Below are 16,085 nucleotides of genomic sequence, written 5' to 3' on the forward strand. Positions count from 1 at the left end.
TCATCTACACTTTAAAATACAGGATTTTATTTTTTCAGAATATAATCTCAGGGGATAGAGCTTGGATGTATGCATCTATATAAAACACCTGTTTGGTAGCTCCTATATGATATAAATTAATACACAAAAGGCACTGCTGGGATTTGAACCCAGGATCTCCTGTTTACTAGACAGGCGCGTTAACCAACTAAGCCACAGCACCACTAATTCAGAGTCACAATATCTACTTTTTAATACTGAGTGATGCATGGCTATTAATTTTAATGATGAAGTAATGGTAAACAACTAACAAAAGTATCATAATTATTATTTTCTTTTATGTGGAAGGCTTTTTTAGATTATAGATATTAAATGTATCAAGACACTAATGCAGTCTGATAAAGTGTGTTTGTTATAAAATTCTTTTGGAAGAGATTTCTGATTGCCTTCCCGTGTTGTATTTTCCGCTCATGGAAAAAATGTTGTGGAATGTGATACAACACAAAGCGCTCAAATAATTGCTTATACATATAAAACCATCGTAAAAAGTGTTTTCTGAGGTTCTCAATTTTTAAAAATTGGAATGTTGGCGGTTTTAATTAATTTTAGTTACTTATTTGTTTTTTCATTCACAAATGATTATAAGCTTCTAAAGATACCACATTCTTTATGGGAAGAATAATAACATGTCCAATTTTGTAATTTTATTTTTAATAAGACGAGGTCAAACCGTGTAAATGCAAAATGTGAAATGTCATCTGTAGTCAACCAATTTACGTTATGTTATTTTTTATTGTTTTTTTTATTTTATTTTTTTATTAAGTGTTGGCCTTAAATATAAAACATACCAAAAATAACGTACTCACTTATTGGTTATTGTTTTGAAACATTCGGCTAGGTTTTTGCAGCAATGGCTGCTTTCCTACCAATCTGTATGAAACCAAATGGGCGGGGACTTCTGTGCAGCTACTTTGGTATGGCTCCCTCTAGAGGCCAAATTCAGGAAACGTGGAAAACTTCATTAAGTAACAAAAGAAAAAACGAGCCACTTTTAAAATAAATACACCACATAGATGCAGCCATTTGTATAAGAGTCTCAACTAAATATTGAATGTATGCACTGTACAAAACATATTTTTCAATAGGTTGTCGGGCTTGTATTGAATGTTTTTTTCTTGCGATATTAGATATTTTTTCTAATGTCTCGTGGCGTGGTTGAGGGTGTAAATGACAGCATGCTGAAGAATTTTCACACAGCAGTCTTGCCCCTAACTGTCTCGGTCATAACACATTTGTGTAACATTAATTAAAACATTAATTTCACTGTAACTAGCAAAAATAAAAGCCTGAAATATATCACTTTTTGTGTGATGAATGTATTTATTATGAGTTTTTTTCTTGATCAAATTGGTAAAATAAATAAATGTTCAATTATATTCTAATGAGTTTTTTCCCAACTGTTTCTATTGTATTGTCATTTTTGTTTAAAGTTAATAAAGCTGCATTTTGAAGACATTAAATGCGTCACTTCCTCATTGTTAGCTCCTCCAGCCAATCACGGACGTGGGCGGGCTTTGGGCTTAGATGTGTTTCCGGGGTCTTTCACACATACACGTGTGATAGACGCTGTTTTTCCTTACCGCTTTCCATCCTCTGTTGAACATCAACACAAACAGGTAAACAGGTGTATGTCAGTAATCCCAGCGTTGCTCGCTTTTATTTACTCGTTGCTCCATTTTACGTTCGGCTCTCCAAATGATGACATAGCTTCCTCAGCATTAGCACCATTTGGCTTCAGCTGCTTAGTTTTAAAATGATTGTGATGGTGGGGTTTCTTTTCGTTGTCAGCGTCAAGCTGTGCTCCTAAGACGTATCTGCGACTGACTGTTCGGTGGAAGATAAGAAGAGTTTTCCAGATTCACAAACATTCTCTGCTCCAGCTTTGTAAACAGTATGTTTTAACTTCTCTCTGTTTACCTTGTCATCCTCTATACATCCTGGGAACTTCAGGTCACATTTATTTTAGTTATCGCCTATTTTGAGGCCTATATAAAAAATAACTTTCTGCAGATTTTTAATTTAAACATTTTTAAAACAATATTAGAAATACATTAAAAATGCAAAAAGTGTGTACAATTCGAATCATCTGTTAAATAAGAACATAAACATTTAACATTTGAATGCAATAACATAGCATTCTTTTAGCGTATGCCTGGTCATTTGTCGCAAAGAATGCGTTTGCATGGGTGGCACATGAAAATCATATTTACCGACAGTTTATATATTTTTAAATAGAACATGTATATAATTTTTGTACCGTTTTGGCTTAATTTCTGCTCTGAGTATGCTACTCTTTTTTGTTGTTGTTGGTCCAGTTAATGATTAATTGATAGGTAAAGTAGCTGACGATTAGTTCAATAATCGATTCATCACGATTAATCGACACGCATTGCACTTGAAATATAATAATTAAACGACCAACTACTTTTGGCTGCAGTCATTTTCTTGTATTTAACAAACTTTGTGCGGTACATTTAGATCAACAAGAAATGTTTTATTTTGGTTTAGCTCGACTTTGATGGCTGAGACAGAGCCTGTGTCTAACGCCACCCCGGTTGGAGAGAAGAGAACCTGTCTGCAGGACGGGGACGAAGAGACGCCAGCGAAAAAGCCAAAAGTCGACGGTGAAAACGGGAACGCTCCCAACACAGATGGCGGCGGCGGCTGTGGTGAGGAGGAGGAGCAGGAAGGACAGGCGAGTGACGGAGAGGAGGACGGCGAGAGCTTTGCTGACATGATGAAGCACGGCCTGACTGAGACGGACGTCGGCATCCTGAAGTACGTCAGTGACCACGAAGGGTTCTCTGGAATCCTGAAGGAAAGGTTTGGTTCTCCTCTGGTTTTGCTCGACAATATGTTTTTGAATGCATCTTCACGTCTGTTCGATAAATGGATCCTTTCTTGTGGCTTGTGTTCAGGTATTCTGATTTTGTTGTGCATGAAATCAACAAACAAGGAAAGATGGTGCATTTAGATGATCTCTCCATCCCAGCAGACAGCGAGGTAAGATGTCAATCGTCTTTCATTCCAGAGTTAAGTAGGGGCGTCCCGCCTGAAAACAGAGCGGTAATTTAAGAAACTTTATTTGCTGTTTTTGCTTCCAGCATCTTGGCTGCAGCAACAGATTCGGCCTATTTTTTAGCATCAACATCTTTGCAAAAGGGGGGAAAACAACCAAATCGCTGTGGGGGTGAAGTTAGATGAAAGCTAAAAATGTCAGCAAAGCGACACTTACTTGCAGCCTATAAGTGATTCGCAAAAAAACTCAATGAAGATGAGGCTGTCTGTGAAGACATGCTGTCAAAGTTTAGGGTTTTTAATCCTCCTTTCCAAACGTTCTTTTCAGTTTAGAAGATATCTTTTGTATACGTGGTATTGCAAACAATCAGAAATGGGATATTAATCCCTCTAGCTAAACTTGACAACGTTGAGAAAAAAGTATTTTTGTTTAAATCTATGCATGATCACGATTTATCCAAAGTGTTGTTCTTCTGTTACGTGTTGTGTTTTTTTCTTTTTTTTTAGGAAGCAGCACAGTCCGAGCAACAACCGAGTGATTGCGACGTGCTGACGGAGGAGCAGAAAAAGCAGCTCGGCGAGCTGCAGCTCTTCAAGAATAAAGAAGGAAACGTCTCCATCGAGGTGAGCCCGAAGGAGACCCGCTTCCTTTTTCAGCGTAGGACTCCCAAACGAGCACCGCGGTCCGACGAGATTCCTCCACCGTGTTTTTTTCCCCCCCACTTTCGTAGGTGAAAGACGATACGAAGGAGAAAAGAACGCTCGTCCACAAAGCTATCAAGACTCAGTTTCCTGGTCTGGAAACAAAGACGGAAGAGAAAGAAGGCCACAAGTTCATAGTGGCCTACCATGCTGCAGGGAAGAAGGCGTTAGCAGGTAAAAATAACTCTCAGCTTGTCCATTATTAAGGTTTACTGCATGTTTCTCTTTACCTGCATCCAGACTGCAGAGCCTTCCAATAGTGTTCTCACCTCCTCTTTATTTTCCTCCACATTTTCTCACATTACAACCAAAACTTTAATGTAAAATTACAAAAATAGTGCATAGTTGTGAAGTAGCAAGGAGAACGATACACAGGTTCATTTTGTCAGTGAAAATCTGAAAAGTGTGGCAGGTGCAGGCCGGTTAGGTTTGTGGTTGTAACATGACAAAATGGGTACTAGTTCATCTGCAAGTCGCTGTATGTTGCATGCACATGTGCATGATTAACACATCTGCATGATTCTGCTCAGAGGTCGCACTGATGCTTTATTATTATTATTATTATTATTTTTAATATTTGGGATCAGTTCTGAAATAATAAAAAAAACTACTTCTGCGTAAAAACATTTAAACAGAGAGCAGTTCTCCCAGGCTCCTGCATGACTCACATCAGGGGTGTCCAAAGTGCGGCCAGGGGGCCATTTGTGGCCCCTGGAATAATTTTGTTTGTTCTCAGCTCCAGTTCAGGAAAGATGCAACTTTGGCCCATCCTGCACAGGTGGTTGATGCGGACGACTTTATTCTAATCAGGGTTAAAACTATTACTGACATAATTTTTCTTAGAGTGGAAAATGCTTAGTACAAGACGAGGTATTCATGTTTCTATAACCGAGCTTTTATAGTCAACAGAACCAGAGACTTTTACTTTGCTGCACTAAAATCAGATTTTTATTTTATTTTATTTATAACAGTTGGCTAAATGTAGCAACCATTTTGAAACAAAGTGACCCAAATCTTGTTCTTATAATTGAGAATAAATCTGTTCAATCGAGCCCAAAAGCATTTGAAAAATAAATTATTTTCCTTTAATGCGGCAAACGTGCAAAATCCATCAAGAATCCTAACAACACTTTCCTATGAAAAAAAAATATTTTCTTGATTTTAGTTTCTTCTTATTTTATTTTTTGTCTGCAAATACTTTTGACAAGATGATTTTGGCCCACGTGACAAAAAGTTTGGACACCCCTGACCCACATCCTGACATGGCAATCTGTCCTTTGGTTTGTTGGAGCCTCTTTTCTTAGTAACATTATTCTATCCTCCTTTTGCTCTTCTCTTGTGGATAGAAGTCAAAACAGCTGCAGGTAAGAACTGTCTAAAAAACAGTGGCTCTGGTTGAGATTCATGCTGAGTTACTGGGTGTAAAGGAGTAAAATCAGAAATGCTACATAACCAGATCACTTACTTAAAGATTAAAAGATTTAAACTAGTTTATGATTGTGTCTCGTGTAAAGCGTTGAAAGGGGTCGTCTATCTCACGCTGCTAAACACATTTGTATCTTCAACTTTGTTGGTAGAATCGTGGTGTTTTTAGTGAGTTTTTGTATTCTAAAAAGTTTATTTGAAATGTTTCTCATCATGTTTTTTTCTTTTCTTTTTCTGTCTCCACAAAAGCTCCAAGGAAGCACTTTTGGCCCAAAAACCGTGGCAGCTATTGCCACTTTGCTCTTTACAAGGAGAACAAAGACACCATGGATGCAATCAATGTGCTCTCAAAGTTCCTCAGGTCTGATTTTGACGAGAATAATTTTTCTTTTATGTATAAGTAAGGTGATGTAAAGGTGTATGCAACGATCCATGGGTTTTTCCAGGCTTAGACCCAACATGTTCTCCTACATGGGCACCAAGGACAAGAGGGCCATCACAGTTCAGGAAATTGCAGTTCTCAAGTGAGTGGTAGACACATTTCTTTTGTTTGTTTTTTGGCTAAATTGTTGCTACAACGGTTGCCAGTCTGATATACCTCAACTATTTGGTGTTGGATTTGTTAAATATGTGTGCGGTTGCTGGGAAATCAACCACAGATTTTCCGATTTGTGGATCCGACTTGTTGTTTTCCTGTCCGCTTACGTAGGATCACTGCAGAGAGGCTGGCTCACCTTAACAAGTGCCTCATGAACCTGAAGCTCGGCAACTTCTGCTACAAAAACCATCCTCTGAAGCTCGGGGAGCTGCAGGGAAACCACTTCACTGTGGTCATCAGGTCAGCAGACACAGGAACAGTACAAGTGTGTTGCACAAAATTCACAAATGAGCAAATGTTGGTGAAATACACCTGACAACAATGAACCTGTATTTAGATCCAATGTTTAGGGGTTTTGTACTTTTTGTTGTTTGCAGCCTCACCTTTCTTTTGCAAGCTAAAATGGCATCATGACTGAGACCGATACGTTACAAACCATCAGCCAATACTGATTTTATTGCCGATAACATCGCGCATCCCTTTGTTTTGGATTTAATCCTCCAACAAAAATATTGAATGAAACTCAAAATTTAGGTTTCAACGACTTTTTAAACAGGATGTTATGCTTTTTTTTGTTTTTTTAACCAGCCCTGCTATAAAAAATGTAATAATTTTTTTTCTTTGTTGTTTGTGTCCAAAAAAAGGCATTCCTGAGGTGATGCCTTTTGTAAAGCTTGATTATTTTTGAGGGGAGGGGGGGGTAATAAATAGGCTCTGGGCATTTTCATTGCAAATTTTCTGTTTTAGAAGATTACATTTGGGGAAAATTTTAATTTTCTTTCACCATTGCATTCCCTGGGGGTCCCCCGTCAAGATCTACCATCTTGTTTGACAAGCATGCTTGAATTCGGATCAAGTCACAGGGAATTATTGAATTCTTTTGAAAAATTATATTATGTAAATGTTGCAAACGCTGGACTCGTGAGGGGAAGAGCAGCTGATGTTCAAAAGAAGTGAATTTTGCCTCAAGAGTTTAATACATTCATGTTTTCTTTTAGTTTTGTGATGGCACAAAGTCCCTGTCAGAATTTTTTTTATTCATTATTCTTTTTCTATTTTATATCAAAGCTACTTTTTGATTTTATCTCTCTTTGTTGTTTCTCACAAGGAACATCTCAGGAACGGACGAGCAGGTCCATCAGGCCATGGGGTCCCTCAAGCAGACTGGCTTCATCAACTACTACGGGATGCAGCGCTTCGGCACCACCGCCGTGCCCACGCAGCAAGTAGGCAGGTGATCTGCCTGCAGAAAATCCCAACAGGATGCGGCGAATTGTGACGCGCCGGAGGGAGAACTCAGATCGTCTGGTTTCGCTTTGTTTCAGGGCCATCCTGAGAAACGACTGGAACCAAGTGGTGGATTTGATTCTCAAACCTCGGCCTGGAGGTTGAGTTTTTTTTCTTTTTGCTTTTAAAGCTGCTTGCCAGACATTTATATATATTTTTAAAGTGCATAGTTTAGTTAAGTACTTAGTTTAGATGAAAAATGAAATGAAAGCATGTCATTGTTTTGTTTTTAATTTACTTTTTTGTTGTAAATAATTATGCAAGATGAAATGTTCCCTTCCTAAAACAAGCTCCAATGTCTCTGATGACATCACATAAGGCATAAAGCAACTGATGGAGTTTTATTTGAGTACATTGACTGTATTTGTTTTTCATGTTTTTTAATCAGTCTTCCTTCATATATGCTTGCAACTGAAATACTTATACGGTAGTTTACACACAGTTTACTAAAGCCCCAGTGATGACTCAGATTTTGTATCTGTACAGCTGTAAACAGTATCTTACACCTTCTTTGTCTGGATCACTTTCTACAGCAGAGAAAGAATATCTGGTTCGCTGCAGGGAGGAGTGGGCGAAGACTCAGGACCCAGAGGCTGCGCTGAAGAAGCTGCCCAACAAGCGCTGCGTGGAGGGACAGCTGCTCCGAGGCCTGTCCATGTACGGCAAGAAAAACATCGTCACCTCCTTCGGACTGGTTCGTTTCATATCTTCAATACCGGGGCGTGTTAAAGCGGGAGAAAAATCCTTTGTGATAGATGTTTTATCTTTCTTCCCTGTCAAGACTTGCATAGATATGAATTCAGCAGAGACAATAAACACACAGATTTATTTTTGCCTTTATTTTTATTTTTCTAGATCCCCCGGAACACCCGGCTGATGTACGTTCACAGCTACCAGAGCGTGGTGTGGAACACCATGGTGAGTCGCAGGATCGAAACCTTCGGCCTGAAGGCGGTGGAGGGCGATCTGGTTCTCAGAGGAAGTAAGCTCAGTTTTCCTTTAACTTGTTCCGAAAAGTATTTCTAAACTAAAATGAACAGAGTTTGGTTTAAAAGTGATCTATCATATAGGAAAATGCTGTCAAAAGTTGAATCGTCAGCCTTTTTGCTTCTCGTCTGCTCCCACAGCCACAGCACGCGTCCTGACTGCAGAGGAGGCCGAGAGCCACTCCATCCATGACATCGTGATGCCACTTCCTGGGTATGACGTCATCTACCCCTCCCACCACAGTAAGACATGTCTTTGTGATTCCCTTTCTTCTTTATTATAAACATAAATTTATTAGGAAAAATTAGGGACACCCTGTGCGTCTGAGTTGTCCCAATTACGAACCGTTGTGATCAGTTATATATATAACAATAGATTTAAAAAATAGAAAGAAAAAAAATCTCTTTTTTTTAATTGGAAAATGTAATTACGTCTTGTTTCTGTCAGTCGGTGAGGGATACAGGGAGCTGCTCTCTGCTGACGGCCTGGACCTGGACAACATGAGGCACAAAGTGAAGGACTACTCCCTTGCCGGAGCCTACAGACGCGTCATCATCAGACCCACTGACGTCAGCTGGTTAGCAGGATTTCATGTTTTGTCTATTTTTTTCTACCTCAACCCTCTTGGTGGTTAAATAATTAGACTTTTGTTTGAATGCTGCAGTGATTTTATCTGCTTTAATAAGAGACGCTGACACTTCGTTCTCTTGTCGCAGGGAGGTGATTCACTATGACGACCCGCGGATCTCTCTGGTGCACAGCGATTTTGAGAAACTGGAGAATAAACCTGCTCCTGTCTTCAACAAAGGTCTGCTCATTTCAGATTTCCTTTGAACGGAAGCCATATGAAAAACTTTTTTATATATATATTTCTTGTATGCTTTAAAGATGCAACCTGTTTTTTGTCAAAAGTAACCAAAGGTGATTAAAGTATAAAAAATAAGATGATTTCAACCAAAAACCTATGATCTCACAATCAAACGTTACTCTGATTGGGAGTTACTCTGAAATACCTGTGGCGATTGCCTGTCAAGAGCATCACCAAGCTGCTTTTTTATAATCATGTCCTGTTTACATGTAAAAATGTAGCTTCTCTTCATCATATCCATGTTTCCTGTCAAGTTCATAGAGCGCTGCTAAAACCATACTCATTAAATTTTAAGCTGAACAAAGCAAAGCACTACATCTATTCAGTAGGGCTGTGTAATAATATTGATTTTGTGATGTATATCGATATTTTCTTTCCTAGAAAAAAAAAAAATCGATATTCATCCGCAAGTATAGTAACATTCAACTGTCACCTTGCTCACTCACTGCTTGCTTTGTCGGGAGAGTGATTAGGTCATCAGGCTTAGAGTGATTCCTTCAGATGTTAAGTGTCAAGGTTAAAAAGGTATCAAACTATTCAGAGCAGGATACTTGGTGGACTTATTTAATTTACAAATGCATGTAAGCTACAGTTTGTACTGTTTCAATTAAAAGAAACATGTTTTCTCACCACTTCTTTGATTCATTTTGTCCAGCTGTCGACTTTAAGTAGTCTTTGTCCATGTCCAACCATGGTGGACATGGACACAATGGTGCTTTTTATCAGTTTTCAGTTAAATTAATTCAATCCAACGCTATAAGTCACAAAATGTCACCAAAATCACTCTGTCCCTCTAAAATCTTTCAGAAAATCGCAAAAGTGTAATGAATTGTATCATTTGCGGAATATCGCAATATATATCGTATTGTGAGCAGAATATCGTGTATCGTATCATGATTATTGTATCACTACAGCCCTACTATTCAGCAGGAGAAGCAACCTTTTCAATACTTTACCTCCACTCATAACTACCTGGAACTGCAGTGAAGAGTTTGGCTAGAATAAAATTGATCAACAACTGAATAAACATGCTAGCATTAGCATAGCTGCATGTCTCAGGACTATTAGAACAGTGTATAGTAGCTTCCTTAAGCCAGCGGAACCGTGTTTAAGCAGAATATTAAGGTCGATGTGAAGAAACGCCAGTTGGGTCTAAATCTGTTGTGAAAAAGTGATGGACCGACCGACTGATCCTGAACGTTGTTAGCGGGTCAGATAGTCAGCCGTTTCTAAAACCATCTGACACGAGAGATGACCTGTGCTGTGTGTTTGATTCCTCCCCTCAGACGGGAAGTACCGGTCTCTGCGGATGGAGTTCTCCCTGCCTCCCTCGACTTATGCTACCATGGCGATCAGGGAGGTCCTCAAGTTGGACACCAGCATCAAGAAACAGACGCAGCTCAACACAGTTTGGTTTAACTGAGATCAGACGACTCGTTGGCCTCGAACTGGACTGCTGCAGGCACAAATCTACAACAACTCTGTTCTCTACGAACATGTTTGTTGTCTGTGGTGTGTGCAAGGATGAAGAGCTAAACAACAATATTCAATTTTATGATTTTACTGTATATTTTCAGTGATAATATAAGTAAGAGCTTTTCATTCTGGGTGCTTATCACTCTGATGCTGGTTTGTATAGAAAAGTTTTTTTGTTTTTTTTTACTTCTGGCTGTAAATAGGAGTAAACTTAAAGTGACTAACATCTGAGTCTGATTCCATTTATTAAAAACATTTATTACTGTGGTTTAAAGCATATCCGGTAAATATAAAACTAAAGTTTATAATTATTACAGTAATGCAGTAAAATCCACCATAATAGTCAAACGTTTTTTTTTCCAACATTTCCTGTTTAGAAAATGACACAGTTAAGTTATAGAAATATTTCAATTGTTTGGATATTTAAAAAGTATCATTTCATCACAATGTTTTACTGAGGCTGGTTTATATTCATTGGTAAAATCAAATGGTGTCTAACTCAGTGCTGCCCCTCCCCCACCAGTTGCCAGGCAGTTGACTGTGAGCCATCACACCTCCCATGCTAACAGATGCAACAAATTAAGCTACTTTAAAATATCTCTGAATGGTGTTGAAATTAAATAAGCAACACTCTGAAGACTATTGTTGGCAAGCCCAGCTAATCCACTCCAGTTGCTGTTGCTGTCTCTCTTCATTCCTCTTTGGCTGTATGGCCAGACAGCTGGGCTAGAGTCGGGCTTGATCAAAAAAAATTCAAAACAAAAAATCTGAGTAGAACTAATCAATGTCTGTTACACATCATTGTAACCTTTGACACCTTTATCTTGGATCAAAATTCAAGTTATTTTGTAAAGCAGCATTTAAAAAATATCGATATAAGGACCTCTCATGTTTTTATTTATTTTTTTCTTCTAGATTGCAGAATAAGGAAAAGTCTGTGCTTCAATTTTCATCTTTCCAGACTTACTCAGACTTGAAGGAGATGATAAAAGAAGTACAAACACAGTTTCTATCCTAGAAAGCTTTAGCAATTATTTTGGCCTCCATTTGTGTTCTTCCAGGTCATTTTGCGCAGTTGGGTCAGAAAACTGACCAGTAGCCTGGCCACCGGCCCTCACAGCATCATTCTCTCCGATAAACCTGTACATTACATCACTCAGCTCCCGCTGGCACCTCCTCCAGATAGAGTGCATCAAAGTTGTGAATGGCTGACCGGAGCCACTCTGCAAACGCGTCTCGTTCCTTGCTGTCACCTTCTGGTCGGAGCAGATTGAGAAGTTGGTGCTGCTGTAGGACCAAGGAGCGTTCATTAAGCTGACTGTTACCTACATCCACTGCTAGACTTGGACACACAGAAGCTGGCTGGTTGGTGGAGTTGCTCGTCAGGGGGATCATGGGATGGGGCTTAACTGAACCGGCACAGGAAGAAGACGGACTGGCATTACAAGGAGAGGCAGTCTGAGTCGTGGGAGTGACATTTACACCCAGCTTCCTTTTTTTCTGAAATGAGCGCAGAAAACTGCACGTTAGAACAACATAAAGTAATTTTATCATGTTGGGTTGCACTAGAGAAGGTTGGGGAATATTAATAATTTAGTTTTTAGGTCAATATTAGCTTAAGAGCTAATATTAGCTTAAATGGTAATGTCATGGAGACTCATTAACACGCTGAATAACATTAACTTAACCCATTCAGTAAGCTGATTTCAGTTCTTACATCAAAATTTGCTAAAAACTAATGTTAGCTTAAATGCTAATTTCATGATGACGTATGCCAACACGCTGAATAGCCTTAACGTAAGATACTCAGTAAGCTAATCTTAGTTCTTACATCAAAATGAACTAAAAACTAATGTTAGCTTAAATGCTATAAATTTCATGTTGGCTTAGCCTAGAATGTTGGGTAGCATAAATTAACAATCTTAAAGGCTATTCATAAAGGAAAATGATAATATATTAAAACCTAAGCACGTATGAATGAAAGAAAATGACAAAAAACAGATTTGCGGAGCTAGCTTGTATGGGCTTCAAAGTGTGATTCCTGCCAAAAGTGGTTAATGCTAAGCAATGGAACTGACGATCTATAAACAGTTTCTAATGTTAAAAAGAAAACTGGAATTTTCTAAAATGTTCTTTGTCTTTTCATTATGGAGTTGTGTGTTGATGGTGGTGGGGGATCAAGCTGATTCATTTTAGAAAACACCTGGCTGTAACAAAATGTGGAAACATTAACGCAGGGGTGCTCAATACGTCGATCGCGGAAAGGTTTTGAGTCGATCTCGGCAGGTGACAAACTGAACGCCGCCAGGACGCTGAGACCAGCACTTCCTCTTCTGACAGGCTTATCAAAAATATTCACTAAGATCCTAAACGTTTGTAGCTTCATTAAAAAAAGAATAATTATAAAAAGTCAACGAAACATGTTAAAATTAATAATCTCAGTAATTATTGTTTCAACAAGGTGTTGCGCAATTCTGTGCCTTTCGGTTCCATTAACAAAAAACAAAACAAAAAAGCGACTAAAAGACCGACTGACGAGCAGAGCAGGAGTTTAAATTAGCTACTCAACCACCACTGTGTTCATGAGAGGCTTATTAATAATCGAGAAATAAATATCAAGCCTGGAAACCTGATATCGTAACGGACTGAATGTTTTTAATGTAATCTTTGCTCGGCTTGCGGGGCGCATGCGGTTGCCACGGCAACGGGTGTGCTTAAACGACAAAGAGACCGAGAGTAAAAAGGTAGGAGATGTTTCCAGTTGATAGTCTATTCGGGTTGTTTTACCTTTTTTTTACCTTTGCTGTGGCTCATTACACCCGCTGTAGTTTCTGAACATTCAATAAACGACAAAATTGGACTAATTACCTCGTTCGTTTGTGAGCATACGTCACAACAAACATCAAATAGGACAAATATATTTCATTAAGTTTTAACAAATTCTACCGCGATAATTATGTGAAATTAAATCAATTATATCCCGACTTCAGAAGATTTGCCTTTACCTTTATTGGGCTCTTTGGTTCCTCCTATCAGTCTGTAGTTTCTCATATTGACGTCATCAAACCAAATTTCAGATCCACCATGATGACTGACTGGCACCTGCTGGTGTCAGGTTTGCACCAGTAAGCTGCTCCCAGTGTCAGAATCTCACTGCTCCTGGCATCCCTCGGCAGGGGCATCTTCTAGTTTTATCAGCAGCATGATAGGTCCAGAATCAGATGTTGGGCTTTTTTTTTGTGCTGAACCACGACCACACATTTCCACTCTTTCTTGGCTTACGGTGTCAAGAAGCCACCGCTTCTTTCTATCACGTGACTGGAGCGTGGGGCGGTCTCATTGGTTGTAGGGAGAGCGTAGCAGGGACCCCGCCATGAGCGTCGCATCACCTTATGGAGCGCGCTCAGCGTGGAGTGATGGTCAAGAAAACAGATGGAGGGGCCAAAACCTGCTCCAGTTTCTTGAGTCAAACGCTACAGCCGTGCTTTATGAGTCTGAGTTCACATTCAACAGGGAAAGGTCTCGTGTATAGTGGATATTGAAATCAGGCTGCATACCGTTCTGTTGTGCGCAAGACCTCGCGGCATTATGGTATTCTACACCACGAGCCGCTTTTCAAAATAAAATCTACATCGTTTACGCAAACAGTGGAGAGAAAACTATTCTTGCACTCTAGATATGGCCACTATTTACATCAAATAATTGTTTTTCTAAATTTGGGTCGTTGTTCTTATTTAGTGTTTTATACACTAATTAGATTTTCAAAAACATAATAATGAGATGAAGATGAAAATGAAGACAAAATATGGACATTTAATTTCAGATTAACATTTATTTAAATCACCGCGTAACATCAGGAGTCAGAATCTGAATGTAAATAAAACTTGCCGACTCCCTCAAACTCCAAACAATCCCTTTCAAAACCCAAGCAAAATTCTTGACTTGGCCAAGTGAAACATCTTTATGTGACTTAGCTTCTCTGCCAGGTATAGAAAATGTAAAACATTGGTCTAATCTGTTTTGACTGGACAAAACGCCTTCACAGGCTGGTATCATTCCAGTTACGGCCAGATGCCATAAAACGGATAATGTGAGTAGAGGGTACAACCAATTAATTTGTGAATTTATGGGCATTTGTGTATAAACCAAAGCCTGGTAATGCTTCGCAAAAGAAACAGAGCTAAAATATATTGAGCTGGGTGATACTTGCTGTGGCTGAGATTGCTGAGTATTCAGTGAAATAAGAAGCTACTACAGAAACATTTGAAAGTCAAGGAGCTAACAGAGAGGAATTAAAACTGTCTACATTGCATAGTTAAACTAAGAATTCATCTACTTTCCCTTTCTTAGGCCAATAGGCCACTAGCAGTATTAGGAGGCACACAGTTGTCATAGAAGATCTGGAAGGAGCCACTGACATATGTTACCCTCTTCAGGAAGTCCTCCAGCTGTTGAACCGTCATCTCTTGAACCTTGTTGTTTTCCCTGTCATTGAGCCCATAAGCAGCAAACGCAGGAAACTTTGAGCGCTCCGAGTAGGGAGCGTTGTGATCAAACTCAGCGCAGCAGTAGGCCGACCAGAGGTAGGTAGGAATGCCCAGGCGGTTAATGTTATGGCGGCGAATGGTGTGGCCTGAGGTGGTGATCCCTGTGACCACATAGGCAGTTCCACGGCAGTAGTTGTTCAGCCTCTTGCGCATGGTGTGTTCATGCATTTTCCAAGGACCGATGTTGAACTCTCGGACCCTGGGAACCACGTTGGTCAGAGTGTAGGTGGCCGCTTTATCCTCTGGGTCGGCCTGATGCTCGTCTGGATTCAGCTGGCCTCGTTCGAAGATCACAGTGTCGGAGTAGTCGTCGAGCACAGCCTGGGAATCCTCAAAGCTCTTGTGAATATTTGCAGAAGGGAACGGCTCCATCTCTCTGGATCCAGACACCAAAGAAAGCTGTGAGGACAAACAGTGTCAGAGTAACAAAACAAAACAATTTAATTCGAATTCATCTTTGGTCAACAACCATTCTTACCTGTGGCTCATACATCCAGGGTACATCAACCTTTTTGGAACCGTCCGAGCGCTTGAACGTGTACGCAGAGTAAACGGGGATGTGGCTGAAGGAGTCATAGAGGGTGAAGAACCGCGGCTTGCCTGCATAGTACTGGCAAATCTTTTTCAAAGGTTGCTCCTCAAGCCCTCGTGGTATAGTCCCCATGTACAAGAACTGCTTACACTCCGGTGAGATGTTGTCCTGGACCTCTGCTCCTGCCATTACAACGATGAGAAAATACAAGAGTTTCCCTTCGGTTCTGTAGACGGACATGATGAAACCTACAGAATATGATCTCCGGACTGCATTTAATCTCTTTTAGTTGCTCTCTCACTCCTCAGCTTACTCCATACCTCATGCCATTTCAGGTATGCAAATCCTTATCTTATTTCCTTTGCACACACCCAAAAACCCTCTCGCTGTTTTAACAGCCACTTCCACAGCACAGTTAGGTCTAAAAGGCATCTTCTTTTTTGTATTCATTAAAGCAACTTTTTAAAAGAATAGAGGTAGATAGTCAGTCCAGAGGAAACATGTTTAAAACTCTTCCTATACGTTTATCTTAATATGTCTGGTTAGGATTATATGACATATAATTACACTACATATCCATCCTCTTATACATATTTAGTCTCTACA

At 39.6% G+C, this 16,085-nt stretch overlaps 2 protein-coding genes across 5 annotated transcripts; one reads left to right on the forward strand and one right to left on the reverse strand.

The window, feature by feature from the left end:
- Positions 1–1,518: 1,518 nt before the first annotated feature.
- pus7 (pseudouridine synthase 7) lies at positions 1,519–10,624 on the forward strand. Of its 3 annotated transcripts, XM_008432765.3 has the most exons (18): positions 1,519–1,655; positions 1,828–1,930; positions 2,548–2,862; positions 2,958–3,042; positions 3,565–3,681; positions 3,789–3,933; positions 5,106–5,123; positions 5,434–5,545; positions 5,631–5,708; positions 5,894–6,022; positions 6,891–7,016; positions 7,108–7,169; positions 7,603–7,763; positions 7,925–8,051; positions 8,197–8,298; positions 8,504–8,633; positions 8,773–8,864; positions 10,211–10,624. In XM_008432765.3, exons 3-18 carry the CDS (start codon positions 2,558–2,560, stop codon positions 10,345–10,347), a joined length of 1,926 nt encoding a protein of 641 aa, XP_008430987.1. In that variant the 5' UTR covers positions 1,519–1,655; positions 1,828–1,930; positions 2,548–2,557; the 3' UTR covers positions 10,348–10,624. The 3 variants fall into 3 exon arrangements, with proteins under 3 accessions (XP_008430987.1, XP_008430989.1, XP_008430988.1); XM_008432767.3 differs by lacking the exon at positions 5,106–5,123 and having other exon boundaries at positions 1,520–1,655; XM_008432766.3 differs by lacking the exon at positions 1,828–1,930 and having other exon boundaries at positions 1,549–1,655.
- Positions 10,625–11,276: 652 nt separating this feature from the next.
- On the reverse strand, positions 11,277–16,079 carry LOC103478752 (endonuclease domain-containing 1 protein-like). Of its 2 annotated transcripts, none has more exons than XM_081607855.1 (4): positions 15,426–16,079; positions 13,406–15,346; positions 11,730–11,900; positions 11,277–11,653 (listed from the first exon to the last, which is right to left on the reverse strand). In XM_081607855.1, exons 1-2 carry the CDS (start codon positions 15,717–15,719, stop codon positions 14,747–14,749), a joined length of 894 nt encoding a protein of 297 aa, XP_081463981.1. In that variant the 5' UTR covers positions 15,720–16,079; the 3' UTR covers positions 11,277–11,653; positions 11,730–11,900; positions 13,406–14,746. The 2 variants fall into 2 exon arrangements, with proteins under 2 accessions (XP_081463981.1, XP_081463980.1); XM_081607854.1 differs by having other exon boundaries at positions 11,277–11,656.
- Between the last annotated feature and the right edge of the window lie 6 nt (positions 16,080–16,085).

This window comes from Poecilia reticulata, chromosome 6 (genome assembly GCF_904066995.2).
Source record: "Poecilia reticulata chromosome 6, P_reticulata-male-v2, whole genome shotgun sequence".
Classification (NCBI taxonomy): Eukaryota; Metazoa; Chordata; class Actinopteri; order Cyprinodontiformes; family Poeciliidae; genus Poecilia; species Poecilia reticulata.

Bases quoted from the DNA above. Each gene is read 5' to 3' on its own strand.
- pus7 (XM_008432765.3), top strand. From the start codon at position 2,558: ATGGCTGAGACAGAGCCTGTGTCTAACGCCACCCCGGTTGGAGAGAAG. The intron at 3,043-3,564 runs GTAAGATGTCAA...CTTTTTTTTTAG, and splicing joins CCATCCCAGCAGACAGCGAG to GAAGCAGCACAGTCCGAGCA. The intron at 5,546-5,630 runs GTCTGATTTTGA...GGGTTTTTCCAG, and splicing joins GTGCTCTCAAAGTTCCTCAG to GCTTAGACCCAACATGTTCT.
- LOC103478752 (XM_081607855.1), bottom strand. From the start codon at position 15,719: ATGTCCGTCTACAGAACCGAAGGGAAACTCTTGTATTTTCTCATCGTT. The intron at 15,347-15,425 runs GTAAGAATGGTT...TTGTCCTCACAG, and splicing joins CCTGGATGTATGAGCCACAG to CTTTCTTTGGTGTCTGGATC.